Source organism: Periplaneta americana, chromosome 6 (assembly GCF_040183065.1).
Source record: "Periplaneta americana isolate PAMFEO1 chromosome 6, P.americana_PAMFEO1_priV1, whole genome shotgun sequence".
NCBI lineage: Eukaryota > Metazoa > Arthropoda > Insecta > Blattodea > Blattidae > Periplaneta > Periplaneta americana.
The window spans coordinates 30,671,997-30,697,706 of NC_091122.1; the positions used below are offsets into that span (position 1 = coordinate 30,671,997).

The 25,710-nt window shown below is 35.5% G+C and overlaps 1 protein-coding gene across 2 annotated transcripts in view; it reads right to left on the reverse strand.

The window, feature by feature from the left end:
• The window catches only part of LOC138701177 (ecdysone receptor-like), a 409,832-nt gene that overhangs the window by 304,422 nt on the left and 79,700 nt on the right, over nt 1-25,710 (reverse strand). Inside the window, exon 3 of one of the 2 annotated variants that reach the window (XM_069827802.1) lies at nt 6,682-6,747. The exons of the other annotated variant lie outside the window; for it this stretch is intronic. Within the exon in view, the coding sequence (XP_069683903.1) occupies nt 6,682-6,747 (66 nt within the window). The remainder of the gene's footprint in view (nt 1-6,681; nt 6,748-25,710) is intronic. 2 annotated transcript variants of the gene reach the window in all.

Consider the following 25,710-nt stretch of genomic DNA (forward strand, 5'->3'; position numbering starts at 1 on the left):
TGCTGGAAAAGGTTAAGTGTTCACCTTGCACCGTGCTAACCACATCAATGTATTTTAGTATTTCTAACACTAAAAAATAACCATTTCCAACATCAAGCATCCTCAAAGGGTTTTAATAATAATACTTGGTCGGCGGGAAAAGACACATAAGTAAAAAAAAAAAAATAATTTTTCGGGAGAGACTTTCTTTTTAATTTATTCTTAACTGAATATAACTATAATAATGAAATTCATGTATGTTGGTTAAAGTAAGACCCTTTTCAATTTAAAATAAGGTACACGTACCAAATAACGCCACCTTAACACTTCAGTCACTTTTGCTCTGGAAATAAGTTATGTACAAACACGAAAATTATGAAATAGAAACTGTAATCTTATCTTTACAAAATAGCACAATGAAAATGGATATATTATATACCGAACAAGAATTAGAACTCAAATAGGAAAACTTTGTAAACTGGCGTTATTAGGAACAGGTTGTCCAATTAACGCCACCTATTTTCTAGTAACCTATACGCTTATAATTGTTAATGAATTATTTTTCCTAAGCAACACAAATTGAACTAAGCGACTAAATTTTAATTTCTGTTAATAAAAGATACAAGATTACTCAATACTAATGAAAGATTCTTGATCTGAAACTGAAACACCAGGTGGATTAGGAAAATATGTTTTCCAGTGACTCCTTACTTAAAAAAAAGAGATAATGTGACACAGTAGAAAGTTATTAAGCACAAAAGCATTTGCCTTAGTTTAATATGAATGTTTTCCAATAAGTAAAACAAAAAAAATTAACTTATGTAAAATAAAAAAAAAAAATTAAGAGTTTGACAAGCAATTGAATCAATATCATCACTGCACATTCTGAACATTTGTAAGTTGAAAGCTTAGTGATTTTCTTGATGTTTTCACACTGATGCTGTACTGTCAGCCTTAGTACTAACATAACCTAAAATTTTGTCTGTAGACCTTTAACGTCACATGGCGTTAAAGCGCTACTGAGTACTTGATAACATGACATGCCTGTTTCTCAAACATTTTCAAATTTTATAGATAGCAAATACTTTCTATACTTAGAAGAATGTTTAAGGATCACGAAAATATATAGTTTAATATAGTTATTATTTGCTCAACACACAAAATAAAATATTGCCTCTTGCCTTGATATAAGAACAGCCTTTCACTATCAACACACAACAGGAAAATGATGGAATATCATGTCACTGGTAAATGTCAGCGGACAGCAGTAACTCATTTCATCACTAGATCGCAAGCGAATGCAGGCTACAGTAGTGCACTACCGAACACTTGTGTCGTTGACAAATTTTAATAGGGTGGCGTTAAAGGTATACATGGCGTTATTTGGCTCAGGGACCTTAGAAGTAATTTCATTATTTCAAAAATTATAAAAAATACTAGACTTTTGTGATTAGGTACAACAGAAAAATCGACTTTTTTCTTATGTGCGTTTTCCCGCCGACTAAAGTTAATAATAATAATAATAATAATAATAATAATAATAATAATAATAATAATATTATTATTATTATTACAGCCTGGAATTTTAGGTGCTAAAAGTTAAGAATGACACTGAGTGTAGATGAATAGAATTGGTGCCCATGAGGATGGTTTTAAGCTTAGTTCACACGAGTCCGATATGTAATAATAGACAAGTGTCAGAAGGACTGAGCAATGGATCTTGTAAACCATGCGCTAATTTGTAAGTGGTGGTTAAGAGGATTAAAGACCCTTAACGATACCAAAGGGAAAATACTGAATGACAATGCATATCAAAGAAGTGGGGGCATGACTTCTATATTTATAAACTATAGCGAGGAACAATATTAACTTTTAGCACCTAGAATTCCGGCCTCTAATAATAATAATAATAATAATAATAATAATAATAATAATAATGTTCGAAGGATGGAGGAGAGACTGCCAAGACAGATGTTGGAATGGATCCCTGAAGGCAGGGGGAAGGGGGGGAAGTCCACGGACTACACGAATGGAGGAGATTCCTAAAACTATGCAACGTAAAGGATTGGAAGAAGAAGACTGGGAAGATGGAGCAGAATGGAGAAGGAAAATTTGGGTACGGGAGGATGCTTAACCATTTTTACCCTGTTAAATAATAATAATAATAATAATAATAATAATAATAATAATAATAATAATAAGTAGCTCAGTTGGTAGAGTAACTGCCCACGAACTTGAAGGTTCCTGGATCAATCTCTGATGATGATGGGATTTTTCTCGCTACCAAACGTCCAGTACTGTATCGGACAAATTGAGTATCGAGTCATTCTTGGGAAACTAAAGGCGGTCGAAGCATGGTGCTGTCCACACCACATGATTCTAGTGCAAAAATTGTAAAAGCATGGAGTTCCACAACAATGTCACACATATGCCTTCATGATGGACAAAGTGGATACTCTTAACTATAATAATAATAATAATAATAATAATAATAATAATAATAATAATAATAATAATAACAATAATAATAATAATAACAATAATAATAACAATAATAATAACAATAATAATAAAATAATAAAAATAATAATAATAATAATACAATAATTGTGAAAATGTTTTGTTGTGCTTTTAGTGAAAACATAAACAAATCCAATTGAATCTTGGTCTAGTGTTGAGATGAGACAAAAATAGTGTATCATCACGTTCAACAGGGACTAGGAGTGTGTCCCTTGTACTTTTATGGTTATTTTATTATTTTAAGCGGTGACCCTCCACCATATTAACAACATGACTAAGCGCTTGCAGCATTCGTTAAAAATCTGAACAAGCATACCCAGCAGCAAATAACCTGAAAGGTCTGTAAAGTCTAATATTAATAACAATAATACGTTTAATAATGTTCTCCGTTGTGGCTCAAGTGGTAGGGCTTCTAGCTACAAATATAGTGAATCCAGGTTCGACTTTCTATAGTGTAAAAATTTATCTCTCTCCGATAAGAATTTCATCCCTAGTATGCTTACGTTGTCTATGCAGTACTCATGCGTCATACTGATCATATTACAGGGGCGTTCAGTTTTCTTGTGAGTATACGTTAAGTACAGTACGATTATTTAGTCCTGACCTGCGCCTGTGTCAGACGAGTCCATTTAGTTACGCCAAGGGATGTTCGGGTTATTCACTCGCTTGCCTTCGGAGCGATCGGATGTCATGCGTGCGGTAGAGCATTCCTTTACCGACCGCTCACTCTTATCTCTACTCCGGAACTCTCCCCACTCCTCCTATTACTTCCCCTCTTTCGTGTCCCTGAGATGTCAGGACTAAATAATCGGTCTGTAGTTCAGTCATGTCAAATCGAAGCATTATCCTAGCTAGTTAATAGATAGGCAACACCTAAGCAGATATTTTTTGTGGGCGTGACCGTAGGGGAAAAATCGAAGTCATCCAATAAACGTGATTTCTCATCCATTTTTTTAAATATTTTAGATGCTAGTGACAAGTGAAGGGGATACATAAACTTTCGAGAGACAAAAAAGATTGAGTTCTCATTTTTCTTAAATTAATTTAATACGAACTTATAGTGATATATCTATAAAACACATTTAAAGAAATCTAAAAAAAATAAATTTTAAAATATCTACAAAATTGACACAAAGTTATGTATTAAAATGTCCTCCCGTGCAAACGCAATACCAGCCAGTAATCTGTACAACTTTCGTTCGAGGGCCAGAAAAATTCATTTTTCATTTTTATTATAATTTAGATACGAACTTTCAGCTTCATATTTGTATTAAGATATATAAAAAATGACTTAATCGTCGAAATGTTCTGGCATGCAAACATAATAACAGCCAGCATATGTAAGTCAATTTCATCACTCTCTTTCTCAAAACTTCATTTTTAAAAACGGTTAAAATCATAGTTTTCAAGATTTTTTTAAAGGTAACTGCATGGAATTTTGCATGTATTTTATTCTTAGTAAGATCAACAAAATGTACAGTAGTGGCAAAAAAACCGGACAGACGGAATAATCAAAGTCCCGAAATGAGCCACTGCGCATGCCACGCCAGCATTCACAAGATAGCGAGTAATCTATTGAAATTGTTGTAGTTTCGACTGCTGACGTAGCCCATTTCGAAAGCCATTAGAAAATAAGCTGGTAAAATTCATGTTCTGGGAATAATAAGTTAATTAAGTAGTAAAATATCGCTGCAATCGAAAAGTATTGGGAATAAATTTGAATAAGAAACAAAAAAAAGTTTTCTTCCCAGGCAGGACTTGAACCACGGAAGTCTTAGTTACCAGTCTATCGTGCTGTCACTGTGAACAAAGCTCTGAAATCAGCTACAAGGGTCGGTCCGGTTTTTTTGCCACTACTGTAGTTCAATTTTTAAGCTGTGTTTAACAGAAATTAAAAAGAAAATCAATTAAGGATTTCAAAAATGTAAATATATGAAGAAAATTTGTTCTTCATCTTGCAGTGCACCTATTCTAACCACCGAGCTAGAATTTGTTACAGTAATATGAACGTTACCTTTAAAACAAAAGAAAAATAGCTAAAGAAAACAGTGAAACAGTTGGGAGTAACATTTTAAATAGCAATTTGGTAGAAATCGTAAAACGAAAATTTTGAAAATTCACAATTAAAAAAAAAAACAAACAAATGTATGTAGGAAAACATTTTTGAGTTAAAAGAGAAAATTTCACACATTAAGCATATAAACTTTCATCAAAATAGGGCTTAGGTTATCGAGAAATGAAATGTATAAAACGTATTCATTGTTAGGCAAGAATCGAAAGTGTATGTAACCCCTTAATTTGACTCATACTTCCAGAGACTTTGCTAGTCTCAATATAACGCATTAGATGCATGTATAAAATTACTTCAGTTTGTAATTGGCGCTAAAACGACAGCGCTAAACAAAGCCGAATTTGATCTATTTCCCCCTCCACAGTCCGCTTTCTACTCGTATATGAACAAAATGTGGCTCCCGCGGAAAACGCATGGCTTCAGCGAGAGCTAATTCCGACACCTCTGCTTAGTATTTTCTTATAATCTGAAGCACTGGGGGTTTTTATTTGGGAAACGAAGCGAATTCCAACCAACACTTACTTTACATTAAATTCGAACTACATAGCATTTCCTCTATTATGATGTTACCAACTGTGTAGCGATCTTTACCCGTGTTTATCATACGACACTAAAGTTCCTCACGTTTTATATTGATTCTTTACCTTCATGCACATCTACGCATTCAAAAGCTTTTGAAAATTTTGACATGAATACACCTATAAGTTCTGTTCGGTACTAGGATGCCATCTCAGAAAGTCGACCGACACATTTTCAGGTAAGTTTTGTCGTGCGTATAATTTCTACACGATATAGGCCTATTCCAATGAAGTAAACGGCGATCAAAAAATGAAGAATCAATATATCTAACGTGAACTTCAGTTGGAGCTGCGGTAGGATAGGGGGATTTGAGGCACGAATTTGCGGATCGTGCAGTAGCCGAGGCAGTGTAACTCGAGAATGCGAAGCGATAGAACGTTCGCAGTAATGTCAACGATTAGCAAGGAACCAGACTACAACCTCAATTGAGCAACAATCAGCTGTCGACAAGTTAAATTGGAAAAATTCGGAAGTGAACTTGAGTGAAGAGAGATAATTCACAATATTAAGGCGCAGGCAGCGCAGATGGAAGCGGGGGAGTACAACTATCCTAACTTGAAGTAAACTAAATCACAGCCATGAAATTTCCATTACCGTAACTTAACCTAACCAGCCACCGGCGTAGCTCAGGTGGTAGCGCGTTTGTCTCCTGGTCCGGTGTTGTGTTCGGGCGTCGTTCTATTACCGTTTGGGCTGATTACTGGTTGGGTTTCCCGAAGTTTTCCCAACTGTAAAATGAATGTCAGGTAATCTATGGCGAATCCTCGGCCTCATCTCGCCAAATACCTTCTCCCTATTACCAACTTTATCGACGCTAAATAACCAAGTAGTTGATACAGCGTCGTTAAATAACCAAGTAAAAAACATAAAAAGTAACCCAATCTAACCTAAGTAAGTAACAGGTATAGTTAAATAATAGTAAAGCGAATTTAACCACATTAGTTTTCCCATGAAATCTGTCAGTCCTAAATCTGGAAAAGTGGGAAGGAGCTTGTTAACGTACGTAGCTTCAGCGCTTCCCATCGTTTTGACAGCTTCTTTCTCCTACACAGCAATTTACATACACCTCCACTCTCCCCTACCTCGCAATTTACGTGCACATCTTTCCCCTACTCCGCAGTTTACGTGTATCCACCACTTTGCTCCGCAATTTACATAGTGAGTTAACGACCAATGTAATCTTAATCCGGAATCTACAAACTCCGGACGATAGAACCGTTCTTAAATTGTCTGGGCGACAGAACTATTCTGAAATTCATGGCTTGACGATAGAACCTTTCTGAAATTTAAGGCTAACTTACAGCACCCAATTAGGATCGAACCTTCGTCCTTACAGTCTGTAGCCAGTCACTGTATCCACTGAGCCATCTCAGTTACATCAATAAAGGAGAGCTACAGAAGTGTGGATGTCTTCTGTAGACTAACAGCACAGATATTTATTTCTAAAGGATCAAGTCCTACGTTTGATATCAAGTAGATATCATAACAGAGGCGAAGCGGAGAACTTTGGTAGCGTAAAGTTTTCAACTTACCTCTTCCTAGCGCCCGGTTCAGGAATGCGTGCAGATTCACCTCCATGACCTCACTCTTGTATACATCTAGTGAGCCAACAGAGAGAATTTCAGCTTTAGGGTAAAGGTTGCGTTTCGGAAGAGTAGTGAATGTGTTTGTGTGTTCCTCGCCAAATGCATTGCGACGCGGGGTTTTATTTGTTTGTTGAAAGCACTTTTATGTGAGGACGCTATACATAAACAACCCGGCCTTGAATGGGATTCGAACCCGCGTAGAGTTAAAGAGACAAGTTGTAGCTGTCCAGTTGATCTATAGTCGAGCACAAAAATAAAATCCGGTCTCGCTGCACCCAACCTCTTTTCAGTTATGTATGAGCAAATATTTCTCTACATTTACGTGTACAGTCAAGCACAATACAAATGCAACAGTGTAAGACATCTACATGAAAACAACAGCTTGTCTTTCAGTTTTTTGCGATACTTCTGTATTTTTAACACTTCTTTCTTACTAAAGATTATGAACAATTGAAGACATAACAGAACAATGGAGAAATTTAGAGATTATTCAGAGAAGTTGGAATAATAACGTCATAATGGAAAATTATGAAATTGAGATAAGATGGAATAATAACGCCATAAGAGAATAATTGTGAAATTCAGAGAAGATGGAATAATGACGTCATAATAGAAGTCTGACTAGTGTAATATGTACCTAGTAAGCGATATAAGCAATGGAGGGGAAAGGAACTGGCCACTCTACCCCATTATCTCCTGCCCTAGATGCCTCATCTTCTTGGTATCACTTGCGAGTTTTAGACCTGTCTTCGGACAGCTGACTAAACAACAATAGAAGGATGATAAAAGTTAAAAATTACTCATAGAAAATGGAATTGAGGTCTTTAGAGAATAGTTATAATCGTCCGCCATTTTGGTTCTTTCACTGGTTGCAGCTAGCAGACGAGGACGATACTTTCCACTCCGTTGAACATTTATCTGTCGTAGCCCCTAAGATAATCGCGCTGCAATTTTTATGATTGATAGGTCAATGTCTAAGGTAAGCATAGAAAAAATTCACATCTTTTCAATCACCTGGTATATGCCTTTTGTAGAAATTGAGTTTGTGGCTTTATCCTTGAACATGTATCAAGTTCACCACGAGATCAGCACCTTCTCTCTCTCCTACTCCGCAATTTACGTGCACCTTTCCCCTATTCCGCAATTTACGTGCACCCATCAGTTTGTGAATTTTGTGTGAATTTCTGGAGAATAATCCGTACGAGAGTGAGGATAAAACCTGGCAACAGTGCCTATCTTTGTAATACACGATTATGATTTTATTTTATCTTCAACTAACAAGTCTTCTAAACTACAAATTCTATTTGGAAGCAGCGAAAAAACTCCACCCTACAATAGCTGTGCCTATCATAAATCTCACAGTATCTGCCGGGGATCGAATGTCTATCTCTGTTCAAAGGAAGTTGTCAGATAACTTAGCTGTGGACGATCAAGTGACACTTTATTAATCAGGATCTTAAATAAGCATCTATGGTAGTATGTTAGATCAACACTGAAGTGCAAAATCCATGTCAGAACTATAACAGAAGACAGAAATTTGAAAAAAGAGATATTGGGATGATAGAAACAAGCGAGAAATGAAGACGGCTAGCCTTAAAGGCGAAAATCTGAACAAGAAGAAGAAGAAGAAATAAGCATCCGGATATAAACCAAGTTAATGTGTAAGAGCAAACCGCGGTGTACGAAACGGCTAAGACAGGTGGATTTAACTTGCGGGGGAACCACTAATCTTGCTAGAGCATGAATGTTTGAACCACTGATAAAATGATGCCTTGAATTATCGACATTGTGAATTTTCTCTTTTCACTCAAATCCACTCGGGAATTTTTTCTAATTTAATTTGTCGACTGCCGAATATTACTCAATTGAGATCATAGCCTGGTTCGTTACGGATCGTTTGACATCACTGCGAACGTTCTATTGCTTCGCATTCTCAAGTTACACTGCCTCGACTGCTGTATGAACTGCCAATTCGTGCCTCAAATTCTACCCTCACGCGTATTGCTAGACGAAGTCACCCACTCCAATTCAAGGTCACGTTAGATGCATTGATCCTTCATCTGTCGTTCGCCGTTTACTTCACTGGAATATGTTTTGCAGTTTAGAAAATATGGGCGCGACAAAACTTGCCTGAAAATATGTCTGTCGACTTTCTGATATGGCACCCTAGTACTGGACTGAATTTATAGACATATTCTCGTCAAAATACAGTAGTAGTTGGCCTTGAGTAGATACTGCTTACTCAGCCGGTAAAAAACTTTCAGTGTACAAGGTCATCTCGCATATCACGTGCCAGTGTAGGCATTCACGAGACTGGCAATTCAACTACTCTATCCATTTACGTACCGTTTTTCTTAATGCAATATTTAAAGTAAGTTTCCACACCCTTGCAATCATATGGGCAACTATTTTTTTTCTATCCACTGTGGACATCTATAACGCATGTAGTTTGACAACAGATTTCAACATGAGGTCCTTAGCAATTTCCTTGAATGCCTAACACACCTAATGGGTGTATACTGGAACCGGGTCGATTAAATGTAAATGGAGAAATTCGGATCTTACTTTTTTTATTGTGTACAATCTTTAGTTTTTTATTTACGTCCAGTTTTTGTTTTGCAGTTTGCTCAATGGTTTTATTCTTGCTTATTTATTTGCTTTTAAATTATTTTATACGTGTATGTAAGTTTTTGCGTGGTTTAGTTATTTTTTCTTAATGATTATTTAATTTATTATTCATTCCCAGTAATAAGTTTTGTAAATTTATGGGAATTTGATTTGGTAATTTTGATTTATTATTGGTAAAATTTGTGCCAGCATCCGCGGTTATACAATGGATATAAGTGAATCTTTTTGGTTAAAGTAGTTAAAAGTTTTGTTAGAGATTATTTTATTTTTTTGGGTGAAATCTTAATATTTATTATGACGTTTCTGTATTTGGGGCTATAAAATCTTTTGTTTTAAACTAGGATTAGATACCCTATTATTTTAGATATAAATTATTTTTAACTTATGTAGTATTAGTTAAGGTCTTGAAACTTAAAGAATTTGGCGGTATTTTAGTCTTTTTAGAGGAATCTGTCCCTTAATCGATAGTCCGCGTTGAACCTTACCAAGATTAATATATGTATACCGCCGTTATAATGAAAATCTTTTTAGGGTTTGAAATTTTCTTAATTTAATTTGATAAATTATTTCAGGTCAAAGAACCTACTTGTCATCTGATGGCGTATAATGGTTTCCATCTCAATGTTCCTTTTCCTCTTTTGTAGCCAATAAGATACTACCCTTCTGTCTTCCTTTTACCTCCCTTTCTGTAAAAGTAGATGAAGAGAAGAAGGCGCGATAGCGTTTTATTGGCCACAAAGGAAGAGGACGGGAGTTACCATGGAAACACTTCGACGCTTTCGAAAGTCACAAGTGGGTTGTTGTTTTAATTCCACTATAAATTGGATATTTTGCGGAATTTTGGTAGAGGAGCAAACAAAACAATTCACCACAAATGATAACTATCTACAAGTCTGACACTTCATTTGTAATGTAGAAGGTAACATTTAAGTTGAGAACCATTAAATGTGTTGCAGAAGTAAACATGATTGCAGAAAATACTAGTGTACAAGCCAAACTCTGAAATGACTCTGACAGTTTTGTTTTGCTTCATTGGCCGACAAATGGAATCTGCTATATTTATCCGATGTTATCAAAGAAGCAAGAAAATACATCATTGAAGTTCAGGCGATGTTATCATTGTTTACACAAATATGAAAAATTAAAAAAAAAAAACAAGTAAACAGAGATTATGATATTAAATTGAAGAGATTATCTGTAACTTGGTGCAGATCCAATTCTTTATCAATACATATTATGACTGGTTATCGGGAGAAGTAACTTATATTTTAATTTTAGCAGCACGTAAATAATATTGCATTTATTGGTGCAACAGAGGCCTACTGGTTAAAATTCTGTTTCAATAAACTATGATAAATGAGATGTTATCTAGAAATGCAAAGCTTAGTAACTGGGGGATCCACTGTAATAGATGTGTGGCACATAAAAGAACTATCTCAATAAGAGAACTCCAGAAAAAATTTACTTAACTTACAGCGTCAAAATCTGGCGGTAGAACAAGAAACCCATGTCAATAGCAGCAATCCATGCCATACCTATGACGTAACGTTCTCTCTGTTTTTCTTTACAGCGGAGTGTGCCTATTACTGATCTGATAAGAAATATTTTACACACTTTAAGGAGTTTCATACAGTAGAGGTTGCACATTTACAAGATATTAAATAACTTGACTATCACTTTATGTATTTGAAGAGTCCACTGCAAGAATGATGGATGCCATTTGGAATACATTTTGCAGGAGAAGCAATTGAAAGTTTGAAATGCTTAGCGCTCAAAGCTTAACTGAGATTTTCCGATCATTACTAGACAATGACTATCAGTGTTAATGCCATATAACACTCTATGTACATTCTATGGGCCGTATTCATAGACATTCTTAGCGCGGGCTTCCGGTGGATGATCAGCGAACTAACGTTTTTCGTATTCATAAACCAGTGTTAGCGATATGATATGAATCCCGTACAAGTAACCAGTCGATAGCCGGGGCTAGTTTAGCACGCTCGTAGCGCGTGCTAGCGAAATGTCTATGAATAGCACCCTTTATGTCTCAAGCTATGCATTGACAGTCTTGGTTCATTTTCGACAAGAAACTGACATCCATCATTCTTGCAGTGGACTCTTCATTTTCTTCAAATTTTTTCACACTCATTCTACATTATTTTACCTTCAATTTGATATACGAGTATAATACATCTAGTAACTATGAATATTATGTTTGAAAGTTTCAATTTATCAAAAAATAAATTTTTACAAAAAACATTATTTAACCTAAACTGAGAAAATAACAGCCAATTACTACTTTTTCCCTTAAATTTGAGATCATAATCTACAGATTGGTCCTCAATGAGCAACATAGCTAACTTCATACTAAATTTATAGATTTTAAAATTTGCATTAAACATTTTTGTTTCTTTTTCAATGTATTTTACTAGAAAGTTGCTCATTTCTCATTCAAATTTAACCATTGTAGTCCAATCTCTGGAGATTATTATAAAGGACAAGTGTACAAAATTTGAATGAAATCAGACAAACTGTTCTTGAGATATCAGGTTTTTTGTACAGAAAAATGTAATTATCCGGAAAATAAGTCTGAAGCTGAGGAATACTTGTACTTATCCTGCACTAAAAAGCATCTGCTGCATATCCGTCAACATATCGTCGTTATTCGTGTAGTAACTCCTATGTGACATATTTATCGATTTTCATATTTTTACTCTATTAAATAACTTAAATAATGATACAGCAAATAATAAAATCTCCTATATGTAATTATATTTGTGCGAGATCGTGCGTATTTGCTTGGTTTCCGCACAAAACCAATCCGCGGAAAAGTGTAAAATTCCATATTCAGTATTCCCAACGTAACACACATAACAATTTCCCTCTTCTTACCGCTTAAGTGACATATTGATTTTACTGCTTTAGGCTTTTAACATTATTTTTAGAGACGTTCAATATAGTAATAATTATAAATTGGAAACTTACCACTGCAATTTCACCTAAATTGCACTGTTAATTATTGTTTTTAAATATTTGCAAAAATCATTACATAACCTTACTGTTTGTTTTAAGTTCACATTTATAGACCGGGGGGGGGGAAGAGACGTATATCACGGCCTGCTGGAGTATAGTAAATACAGAAAATATTTTAAAGCAACAATGTTGAAAATAGATATTTTTGTTTTACAAATTTGCCGTCATTGAACAGAAACCAAGATGGAGATTTCATTGCAACTAATTAGAAATTCCTCTTTCAAGTATGTAATAAACGATCTTCGCACAAAATAATGTACGATACACGATCGGTATGTTTTCTTTCAATTCTCGGAAATTAAAAAAGCCCAACTACATTTCGCTTTTTCAAACTTTTCCTCGAACATGAAAACTTCAACATACCGCTTTGTAACGCATATTACTATTCTTCGTTTCGAAAATATAAGCATTCACAGTCGCCTACGTACAGCTGCCATAGGATGAATAAATGTTTTTTTTTTCTTCCTACTGAAAAATTTTATATTCTGCACATAGGAGTTATTCCAGGAACAACTACGATATAACTGAACATTTGAAAATACATACAGAAAAGTGCACTCTATCAATTGAGACAAATAAATTTTCAAATGTTTTCACGATTATTATTGTATAAGTCTCCTTAAAAAAAGCGTGGCGCTTTCAGCAACAATTTCGAAATTGAAGTCCGTGAGTGAAAAAAAATAGTGTACATTTGAGTTATTGCGCGGTCGCCCAGTGGCGTACATTAGAAATAAAACGACATGTAGGCAAGTTTGGAATCAATGACCGTTTTCCCCACGCAACGCAAAAATTACGTTTCAGCCATTGCATATACTGTAGCCGGGAGACATTGTTAAAACAGTATTTGGCTCGAATTTTCTGCCGTTAGTATTAATTCAACAAGCAGAGGGATTGTAAAATCCAGTGATGTGTACTTTACAATACGTATTTGAGTTTCTGCGTTTTGTTAGCCAGGAAACATTACATAAAAATTCGGAACTTCTTTGAATCCGTGGCGTTGCATGACAACAACACAAGAGAAATATAATTAATGAATGTGAAGAAACACAATACAATGATATACAGGGTATTTCAAAAGTAAAGCATAATTGAATGAAGGGATTTTGGACAAAAAACCCAGACATGTCACATCTTGTATTTTTAGCAAACAAAATATTTTTAGACTACTGATATGACGTCATCGAGAATATTCTTAAATGGCGCTCTGTAGCTTTCTGTTTTAATATTATCTGAAAGAACATATTTTTATGCAATATTTAATTTATTTCGTACAGAAGCCCTATGGTTTTGGTTACTATAGTAACAATTTTGTTGTCGATATCGTCGGTTTACAAGCAAAACACATTAAGTCAAAAAAACATAACTTCTAGAAAAAGACGTATATAATTACATAATGCAAATTTCGAATTGAAAAATTAAATACACATGAAGAGAAACAACTTGCTAAAAATAATATTCTGAAGATTCAGTTTTGTCAACAACATTCAAACGCCTTTTTTTTTTTTCCAGAAGTAATATTTTTTACTTAATGTGTTTTGAATGGAGTTGTTAACAGAAGAGGAAATAATACGAAAGTAGGCCTATATGCTAATGGAGCTAAATGACAGCTGTGAGCAGTATGGGATGAAAATAAATACAAATAAGACAAAGACCATGGTCATAGGAAGAAAAATAAAGAAGATAAACTTGCGAATTCTAAATGAGGCAGTAGAACAAGTGAACACCTTCAAATACTTGGGGTGTAGTAACATGAGCTGCTACCCAGGAAGTCAAAAGGAGGATAGCAATGGCCAAGGAAGCTTTTAATAGAAAAAGGAGCATCTTCTGCGGACCTCTGGAAAAACAACTAAGGAAGATACTAGTGAAGTGCTTTGTATGGAATGTGGCATTGTATGGGGGCAGAAACATGGACATTACGACGAAGTGAAGAGAAGCGAATAGAAGCAATTGAAATGTGAATATGGAGAAGAATGGAATGTGTGAAGTGGATAGACAGAATAAGAAACGAAGCTGTGTTGGAAAGAGTTGGTGATGCTGAAACTGATCAGGAAGAGGAAAAGGAATTGGTTGAATCACTGGCTGAGAAGAAACTTCCTACTGAAGAATGATGCACTGGAAGGAATGGTGAACGGGAGAAGAGTTCGGGGCAGAAAAAGATTAACGACATTAAGATACCTGGATCTTATGCGGAAACAAAGAGGAAGGCAGAAAATAGGAAAGATTGGAGAAAGCTGGGTTTGCAGTGAAAGATCTGCCCTTGGGTAGAACACTAAATGAATGAATGTGTTTTGCTTGTAAGCAGACGATATATTTTGTTAGTCCCTGTGTTATGAAAACAGTTTTAATGATGAAATCAACATAAAACAAGATATTTTTAACATTTTCTTTCCTTTATTAAAGGCGTGCAAGTACGTTATTCACCCATATGAAACCGGTTTTGTAGACGAATTTACCGACAGAGTCATTACATAGAGTGCGCTACAAGAGGCTGCTCTACGCTACACCCGCGATTAGATAAGATGATGGTTGAGATCTGTTGGGATTCCACAGGAAACCAGAGAAAACTCCTAAGTTACCACGGGCTTGCCTAACACAAGTTACAAATCAGAGGTATGTCGGGGATCGAACCGGGCTACACAGGATTAAAAGTCGAGTGCTCTAGCCACTAGAACACCGCGACAGCTACTGGGTGTTCAGTTCAAAATGTGTCATGGCTCGCTGTATGTCGTCATGTGGCTATCCGATAAGCCTAGAGAATTCAATCTTCCTACACTTCCGCAAAGGCGTATTACCTAAATGCGAGAGAAGTTGCCTAGCAAGTACGGCGTTCATTCTGAAGATTACTTACCGATACGTACGGTAACGCCAGTAGTGGCAAGAATGTGAACTGTTTGGAAACACGTACTGAAGTGGGTTTTTTTTCTTACTGTCGGGATATGGGGAGAGGGTTAAGACGATTACTTACGTATTTGTTGACATTAACTTGGACGGTCAACATGGACACGGAGCATTTTGATTTGTGTTGTGGAATGTTGCCGTACGCAATCGATGATAACAAATACCCTGCGTACGACTTGCCCGCGCAAAACACAGTTCGAAAGAGGTTATAGTAGCACACAGACTTTACAGACCGCCATCTGTTGCTACGACATTCAAGTTATACCGTACACGTTCTCAAGTTCAGATTGAACGCCTTGATTAATAGGCAACTTCTCTGACATAAAAGCTGAAACTCGCTTCAAATCGCTGACTCACAACAGTGACGTCATGACACACTTTGAAATGAACACCCAGTAGATATTTTGAACATAAAATGAGACAATTGAGATTCTGATAGTGATAGCATTTGGTGATAGAAGAAGCACACAACAAGAGTATTCACACTTTTTAACGAAATTCATCTAAATCGAACTCCTATTTTTCAGTCGACTATGAGTAGAATGAAAGCGAAATTCAGAGAACACTGACATATCAAAGACATAAAATCTTCACTTTCTATAACTAATATCTTGTTTTATGTTCATTTCACCAATAAAACTGTTTTCATAACACAAGGAACAACAAAATATATCCACACCAAAATTATCATAGTAACCATAACCATAGGCTAGTGCTTCTGTACAAAACAAATGAAATATTACATAAAATGTGCCGGTTCAAATGATACTAGAAAACTACAGGATGACACCTAAATTTAATGCTCTCGATGACGTCATATTATATATTGTTATATATATGTTACTTTGTAATTTGCCATTTATAACTACATTTTACATTTTTAGCTATGATATCTATACTTATCTATTTCTCATTTATTTTTATTTTGTACTTTTCATTTCTATCTATATCTGTGTCTTTTATTTAGATAGTACCTATTTGTCAGTTTTTTTTTTCCATTTTTAATTTTTAATTTGTATTTACACTTTTATCTTGCATTTGTATTTGTTTTATCTCTTTTTTCATGTTATCTGCAATTCTATGTTTTAAACAAATATCTGTACTGCCTATTGTAACTGGGGCTTTGCCCTGTCATATAAATAAACAAATAAATAAATAAATAAATAAATAAATAAATAAATAAATAAATAAATAAATAAATAAATAAATAAATAAATAAATAAATAAATGTGCCATTTCAAATGCTACTAAAACTACAGGGTGTCATCTAAAATTAATGCTCTCGATGACGTCATATGACATAAATATGCTCTTTCAAATGATACTAAAAACTATAGGATGTCACTTAAAATTAATATTCTCAATGATGTCATATAACATAACTGTGCCCTTTTAAGTGATACTAAAAAACTACAGGATGTCACTTAAAATTCTCAATAATGTCATATAACATAACTGTGCCCTTTTAAGTGATACTAAAAAACTACAGGGTGTCACTTAAAATTAATATTCTCAATAATGTCATATAACATAACTGTGCCCTTTTAAGTGATACTAAAAAACTACAGAATGTCACTTAAAATTAATATTCTCAATGATGTCATATAACTGTGCCCTTTTAAGTGATACTAAAAAAACTACAGGATGTCACTTAAAATTAATATTCTCAATGATGTCATATAACATAACTGTGCCCTTTTAAGTGATACTAAAAAACAACAAGATGTCACTTAAAATTAATATTCTCAATGATGTCATATAACATAACTGTGCCCTTTTAAGTGTTACTAAAAAACTACAGGGTGTCACTTAAAATTAATGTTCATAACACCCACAATATTCGCAAAAAATTCTTTCCATAAAGATATTCCTTCCTAAAATGAAAAGGCTTGACTTGTCACAGATTCTTGTCCGAAATTAGCTTATTCAATTTTAATTGCAATTATGCATTACTTTTCAAACACCTTGTAGGCCTATAACATTTTTGGAATTGGACTTTTGTGTAATCTACCGTGTATTGAAAGTCAAGTTCCAGTACACGGTGGATTACCCAAAAGCCCAATTTCAATCACAGTCACCATGAAAGCCTAATCACAACCTTGTACAAAAATTCCCATGATCATTCTTCTTTGATGAAAAGAAAACAATTGAAAATAGGCCACTGAAAATGGTTGTTTCTTTCAAAAGACAAACATAAATTAACAGTTTAACACATTACGAAATAAACTACAGTTGCCAGCTAGAAAGATTGCGAGCCAAAGGAATGCGGTTATTATCGAATCGAGAATCACGTGACCAAGCAGCGTGGCTACTAAGCGTTTAGAAAACATTAACCTTGAACATTAATTGTTTACTAACATTAATTTATACTATAGTCAAGAGAGATATGCACCAATTTATTTAACTCAAATAACAAGACACAAAATTAAAGAATATGCAACTAGCAACGCATTTTTATACTGCTATACTCCGTGTCAGACCAGCAAGTTACTGCAGGCTTTATGGGAGTAACAAACCCTCGCACCACAGCCACAGCCAAACAATCAGTAATAGTAATTGTCCAGGGGTGTATGGGAAGGGAAGTAGCCTACGGCAGAGCGTACTGGCTCGTTGTGTATACTATCCATTATAAAAATGTTTACTTTTACATTACGCACACAATTTAACTAACTGAATTAAAGAAAAAAATTAGTGTAACACCACAAATCAGGAAGAGGAGTGACTTCTAAATTGGCAGTGTGTTTTTCCTGTAAAATGAATGCATAAGACGCCTTATTGCAGTCTGAGTCATTGAATCATATTTCTGCATTCTCGTCTTTTGAATGCCTGGGCTTTTTTCACGGGTGTTGAAAGTTTCCCCTTCAATTTAAACTCCTTTCTTATTGTTAGCACTAGTTTGTAAGAAAATGTTTGTGATTAACGCCGCATGTTTAGGAGCTTCAGTTACATTGAATAAAAAGGCAGTACGAAAGTACAAATTACACGTTTAAAACCATAGTTCTTTCATCGGAACTCAATATTCTTTTCCGCGTTCGCAATTTTTTTAAGCATTCTGGCGACTTCTCCATTGTTTCAGTACGACAAGAAAGAACAAACTAATTGAAGGTACTACACTGACTTATTCTTACACAGCTATTTGAAGATGAACTAAACTAAACTAAACTAAACTAAACTAAACTTAACACTATTTGTATACAAAAAAAAACACGCAATATTTACACAAACTACAACAGCGGATAGATTGGCAATCGACACTTTCAAACAGGATAGTAATACGTTTTCACGAGCCCAGCGACAAGCGATAACTGTCAATCAAGACGCGGTGGTGGTTTTAAGCTTACAATTCTATACCTGCTGAGTTGCAAAATACAAAGGTCCATTAAATATTTCTTCCAAGAGCTATTGTTAAATTAGCGAAATAGTTCCCTATTCCAAATGCACGGTAACTTGCTGGTCTGACACGGAGTGTAATTAATGTCTTGTAGTTAGCTAATGATATCCGCAGAATAATTACGTTCATGCGTAGCGATAAGCGTATTTCCCTTACAACACCCTTCATCCTGAACTAGTACTCTCTCTTCCTCGCAACAGTTTGTTATTCATTTTATTAGAATTATGACGCAGTAGAGATAAAGGATTGATAGCATGGGACAAACCCATGTGCACTGAGCACCAATACCACATATGAAGGATTCAGAGTAGAGTTGGGTCGATTCGTGAACGAATCGTTCATTCGAACGATTAATAATAAAGAATCGTAAGAATCGATTCGTGGTATCAACGAATCGTCGTTCAAAAGAATCGTAAGGAATCGTCGTTCAAAAGAATAGCAACGAATCGGCATGGTATCGTAACCCACGATTCTATTTACTTGTTCGATGTAACCAACCTGTGAGCGAACATATCCGAACCGTGCCGAAAGCTCCTGAGCGAGAGTGAAATCAAAATACTGCATTTGTTAAGTGTGAAAAATAATGAACACGAACCTGAAATTTGCATGGTTAAATAAAGATGTAATGCAAAAAATATACTTGATGATAATGTTCAGTTGATAAACTATAATTAAGAAACACTGACTTGAATAATTTTGTAGACTAATGGAGGTCATGATGAATGGCTACAGCCAATGAGAAAGAGACAATCTAATGTCTCGCCTCTTATGCCATCTATGCGAGAGATGTAGAACGTTTTTGTTCTACCCGTGGAAAGTGTCCTGTAAGTCGTTCGTTGACGAATCGTTGGAATCGCAGACTAGGAAGAATCGTGAACTCGTTGACGATTTAAAGGAATAGTTGGAATCGCAGACTGGAAGAATCGTGAACGAATCGTTAGAATCGATTCGTAATGTCTGATTGGATCGTTGGAATCGACTTCTGAAAAAGAATCTTGTTGCCCAACTCTATACTAGACTGTGGTATCACTGAATAGAATTCCATTTGCTCCGAACGAATTCTTTACTTCAGTTACAAATATTTCAGTATTTCTTTGAAGATCACAAAGATTGGAACCACAACAACAGAGCAAGGACGAAAGAGAGTAAGAAGCCTAAACATTCGCAAGACGCGACTTCAGGGACAGGGCCTTGTGATGAGAAAAACGTCTTTAAATAAGCATAAACAAGGCCCAGGAGCAAACTGCACAATGAACAAACAGCGTTGGCGGCGGATACATAGCGAGAACAGACATGCACCACGCGGAATTCCGTCCGTCATGTGCATTTCGCGATATGGGATTGTTATAATTAGACAGTCTTGCAACGGAGGGCGACGAGGGGCAGGGGTGCAGGGGCTGTACGCTTGCTTTCAACCGGGACCCAAATTTAGCTACATCCAGACGAAGAATAGGGGGAGGGGAATGAAAGATTTAGCAAAAAGCAAAAGGAAAGAGCCCTCATGTTTTCAGATGTCAGAGCCACCTGCACTGTATGGGGTACACACCCGCTGCCAAGGTCTTAAAACTGCGCTGTACAGCGTTTCATTACTCTGTAACGAACGTAAATCGTCACAAAACCCAAGGTTCTTGGCCATGGAATTGTAAACAGCGGAAATCGGTCAATTACCCAAACACTGACCACTTTCAACAATTTATTTGCATTACAGATACATGGAAAAAAAATCCGTATCTCGTTTCATCATTACCAACACCACAAATTTGTCGTCTCAGTTAGCAGAGCACTGGCTTCGATGACTACAGACCCGTGTTTGAATCCCTGCGAAGACGAAATCGTATTTGCGATAAACAGAGCCAAGGTTTCTGAAAGTTTTTTTCCGTTTCCATAATTCTACCGTTACTCTACATTTCAATATTCACTACCATTATTTCAATACTATCTACTCAAAACGGTGCACCGTGATGTAGTGCACTGCTCCACCGATTTAATAAAATGCGTTTGAGTCTAAAGAAAGCATCAATACAGGACAGAGTGGTCTGCTGTGACAAGAATCCAAGCTCCTGCACATCGTAAGGCATCATGTCACGAACACGTTCACGTCTGAGTATTTCTGAGAAAGTAATCATCAGGGAAAGGATTTATATGTAAATACATATTTACTTATAAAGCTAATATAATTTATATTTTGCATTATCTTTATGTTTCACAATGTGTAGGGTTGAAAAATCCTACTTTTATTTTCCATATTTTTCCATATTTTAGAGTTTAGTACATATTTTCGTTAATTTCCATATATTTTCCATATTTCATATAAAACAGTCCATATTATATTAGGTTTAACAATAAAACAAAACAAAATTCCATTAACTTTTAAAAATACATTTCAACAATAGAGATTTAAACACATGTTCAGTAATCCCTTTAACATCAGAGTTATTTGAAAATTAGCAGTCCTATCAACAATGGGAAAGTAAGTTACAAAACTGTATTAATTTAATTTAAAATTTTTAACAGACTTCAGTTGTGCAGCTCAACAGTTAAATGCCAGTCAGAGTACACATAGGTTCAGTTTTGTAAATCATACTATAAAGACGGTAAATATGCCAAAAGTACGTCATTCAGTCAATTTAAAATCAAAACTAACAAGTTACATTTCAGAATTTAAAGAAGATGGTTTATCAACTGACAATAAAATATTATTTTGTAATTTGTGTCAGTGTGCAGTATCATCTACACAAAAGTTCCTGGTGCAACAACACATTACAACTAGTAAACATCAGGCCAACAAACAACTAAATTCCAAGCAGAGACAATTGTTTTTAACACAACCAACAACATCGAATGTAAGATCTGAGTTTAACATCGACCTGTGCCGTTCTCTCATCTCTGCTGATATTCCTCTCTACAAACTAAAGAATAAGGTCTTCAGGGAATTCCTTGAAAAATATACTCAACATACAATCCCGGATGAGTCAACACTTAGGAAGACGTATGCTCCATCCATCTACGATGAGACAATACAGAAGATAAGAGATGAAATTAAAGATAGTTCAATTTGGGTTTCCATTGATGAGACTCCCGACAAAGAAGGTAGACTTGTTGGTAATGTAGTTATCGGTTTGTTAAGTGAACAATATTCTGAACGAATTCTTTTACATTGTGATGTTCTAGAAAAGTGCAATAACAAAACTATAGTTAAACTGTTCAACGAAGCTATGGGTATCCTGTGGCCAAAGGGTATTATGTACGATAATGTGTTATTCTTTATTAGCGATGCTGCCCCTTATATGGTCAAAGCTGGACAAGCATTATCTGTTGTATATCCTAAATTGACTCATTTTACTTGTGTGGCGCATGCATTTCATCGTGTGGCAGAAGTGGTCAGAGACAATTTCCCTAAAGTAGATTTGTTGATTTCATCAGTGAAAAAAGTATTTCTCAAAGCTCCCAGTAGAGTTAACGTGTTGAAAGAAATGTACCCTGAAATTCCATTGCCACCAAAGCCAATTTTAACTAGATGGGGTACATGGCTAGAAGCAGTTGAATATTATGCCGAACATATAGACTCTATTAACAATGTTCTCCTTGCATTGGACTCTGAAGATGCAGTCTCAATTGATACTGCGAAAACAGTTACCTGTGACATAAGTGTGAAGAATGACTTAGCTCACATTCAGCATACATTTTCATGCATCATAAAAACGCTCAAAAGTCTCCAAAATAGGCACCTTTCACTATCTGAAAGTTTTGAAATTATAAATAGTACTGTGGAACAACTGAATCGTGGTAGAGGTAAAGTTGCAGATGCAGTAAGAGCTAAGGTGGACACTGTACTTTCAAAAAACCCTGGATATGAAGAACTACAAAAGGTTGTTGCTGTGATGAGTGGTGAATCAACAGTGAAGATTAACTTGGACTTATCCCCAGCAGACATTGTGAAATTGAATTATGTACCAGTTACTTCTTGTGACGTCGAACGCTCTTTTAGTCAGTATAAATCTATCCTCAGAGACAATAGAAGAAGATTCACTTTTCAGCACTTGAAAGAAATGTTTGTAACCTATTGTTATGGTAACAGACAATAAAAATTGTGTTTTGTTGAAACTACATTGGAAGATAAGGTACGTCCATTATATTTTTTGTTTAGTTTGATTAAAATGTACCAATATTTAACGTACATAGTCATTTTTTTATAATTTTAAGTCCATATTTAATTCCATATTTTGGTAAAAATCCATATTTAATTCCATATTTTGGTAAAAATAACTACATATATATTTACATATTTCATATATTTTTAGTCCATATAAATCCGTTCCCTGGTAATCATTATTCAACGCCTTAAAAACGGCGCATATACGGAGTCCGCCAAAAAATGTATACACTCTTTGTCAGGCTGTAAAGAATATCGATATTGTCAATTGATTTGAATTACGAGTGTGTTGTAGTATGGTCTTTCGCTCAATAGATGTCGGTACTTTCATCACGATAGTAAGAAAACAAAATGGCTGGAGCACGCTTGACGTTCGAGTAGCGAAAATGCATTCTGAAGTGGTTTATGAGTTTTGATAATGTTGCTGAAGTGCAGCGTCAGTGGAGGCGGGAGTACGGAACAGAACCCCAACCAGCCTAACAATTAAACGCATTTTTGACAAGTTTGAGACGCATGGAACGATTTGTGATATTCACAAAGGAAAATCGGGAAGACCGCGTACGGCTACAAGTCCTGCTTCGTCGCCTATCGTGTTGGAAAGATTCGTTACTTCTACACACAAGTCTGCCACGCAATGTGCACGTGAAGTGGGGATTAGCAGTACAAGTGTACCACGATTTCTGACAGCTGCTAAGTGGAAAGTTTACATCCCACGATTACCGCACGCGATTAATGATGACGATCCTGATCGTCGAATGCAATTTTGCGAATGGTAACTGAAGACGAATGATTTGTGACAAAGGTAGTGTGGTCTGATGAGGACCAGTTTAAACTTAATGTCCACCACAAAATATCATACCCGTTAAAGATAGAGACAGATGCCGAGTTGATCCAATAAACCAGCGCTGTCGTATGAAGTCACCGGAATATGATTCTATTTAGGCTATACTTTCTTATGATCCAGTATTTACTATATTTACATAGGAAAGGTCTGGTCTTGCTAAAGGTAGCACATTCTTTTAACCTCCTCAGTCCTAGCGTCTCTTATGGAATACATTAAACAGTATAAAATACAAATATACTTTTTAAAAACCCGCCATCTCAAGAAGAACGTTTTAAATTTTCTTGAAACTAGTTGAGGATGTTTAGAAGAGATCGCAGCACCATCTAAATATCAATTCAACCAAATTAATTAATTTACATACCACCCACACACGCTCCAAGATGGCTGTTTCTAGAAAGAAGGAAATGGAACGTATGCATGTATAAGTTAACTGGCAAAACTCCGTTGTAGGAGGTTACTAAACCTTACTGCTGTCCTGGAGGTGGAGTCTGGAGTTTTCCCTCCATTAATCTGAATCATTGTCGCTACTGATTGACAAGTCATCTGATGCATCAGTGCTATCAGTACGCGCTACTATTGGCTGACAATTAGGAAGGAGGAGGTGAATAGTATATTATGTCACTCTCTAAGATTGACGCATGCGCAGACCAACGGATTTTTGTAAGTTGTTCCCCTATAGGTGAGTCACTGGAATGTTGATATTATTAAAAAATTAAATAAATATTAAATTGAATGGGTTAAATACAACATTGTTCTGTTTGTTAGCACAATCAGATTCGTGCCTTAAAATATGTACACATTACTAAACTGAGGTACACATTGTGTCTTCTATGGGAGACGTCAGGCTTCTAGATTTTAAAGTAAAAATTGTTATTTTGTAGCTATCCTATATTAAAAAATAAAACTGAATATTCAATTAGAGCTAATGTAATTAATTTAGCCTACATTACAGAGTCCCAAAGTCTCCTACAGGATACAGTAGAGCGTCTTGTTTAGGCACAGTGAAAACATAAAATGTAAGTAACGTGTGGAGGGAGGACGAGCCGTACAATAAACACGAGGGATGCACAAGGTTTTAGTTACAAAATTTAGGCTATGGCGGAGCATTAATTGAAATTATATTAAAAAAAACACACATAACAAAAGAACACAAATTGCATAACGTTATCATATACACATTTTAACAAACAAGCAATTGTAACGTTGAAATAATTAAATATAACAAATATAATTTTGCTGCTTATATGATGTTGCTTTTAAGCAGCACTTTTTACGATCATGAATGTCATTCTCTGTATGACTAACATAATATCATCGTCTTCTGTGGCCGAATTAACAAAACTACAGTATATTGGTCTGAAGTGACAACACTATTTCCTAAACATAATTATCCCTTCTCAAAGTTCAATTTATTCAGGTACTGTACAGAAGACGGTGATATTATGTTAGTCATACAGAGAATAAAATTCATGACCGTAAAAAATGCTGCTTGAAAGCAACATCATATAAGTAGCAAAATTTGAAGTGTTATATTGAATTATTTCAACGTTATGCAATTTGTGTTCTTTTGTTTTGTGTGCTTTTGGAAAATATTATTCAAATTAATGCTCCGCCATAAATGTTGTAACTAAAACCTTGTACATCCCTCGTGTTTATCGTACGGCTCATCCTCCCCCACGTTACCTGCACTTTGTTTACGTTTTCACTGTGCCTAAACGAGACGCTCTACTGTACATCAATTCTGAGTTATTTTCATTACTTGAATATGTTTTTCATAAATATACAGTCCATCAGCAACACTAAGTTAAAATGTCACAGATTTCTGAATCCCAAAATTTTCTCCAGGACTGAGGAGGTTAAAGATTAGATGGACCTAACCTAACTTCCAAATCCGTCCAACTAGTTTCGATTCCACTGACCACCCTGTAAACTATAAAGGAAAAGAATTTTAACGACTTGGCAACACCGTGCACACCCACAGGTTTGCGTACGGCCGCTGCAATATGGTTTGTTGCTGTGTGGAGCTGC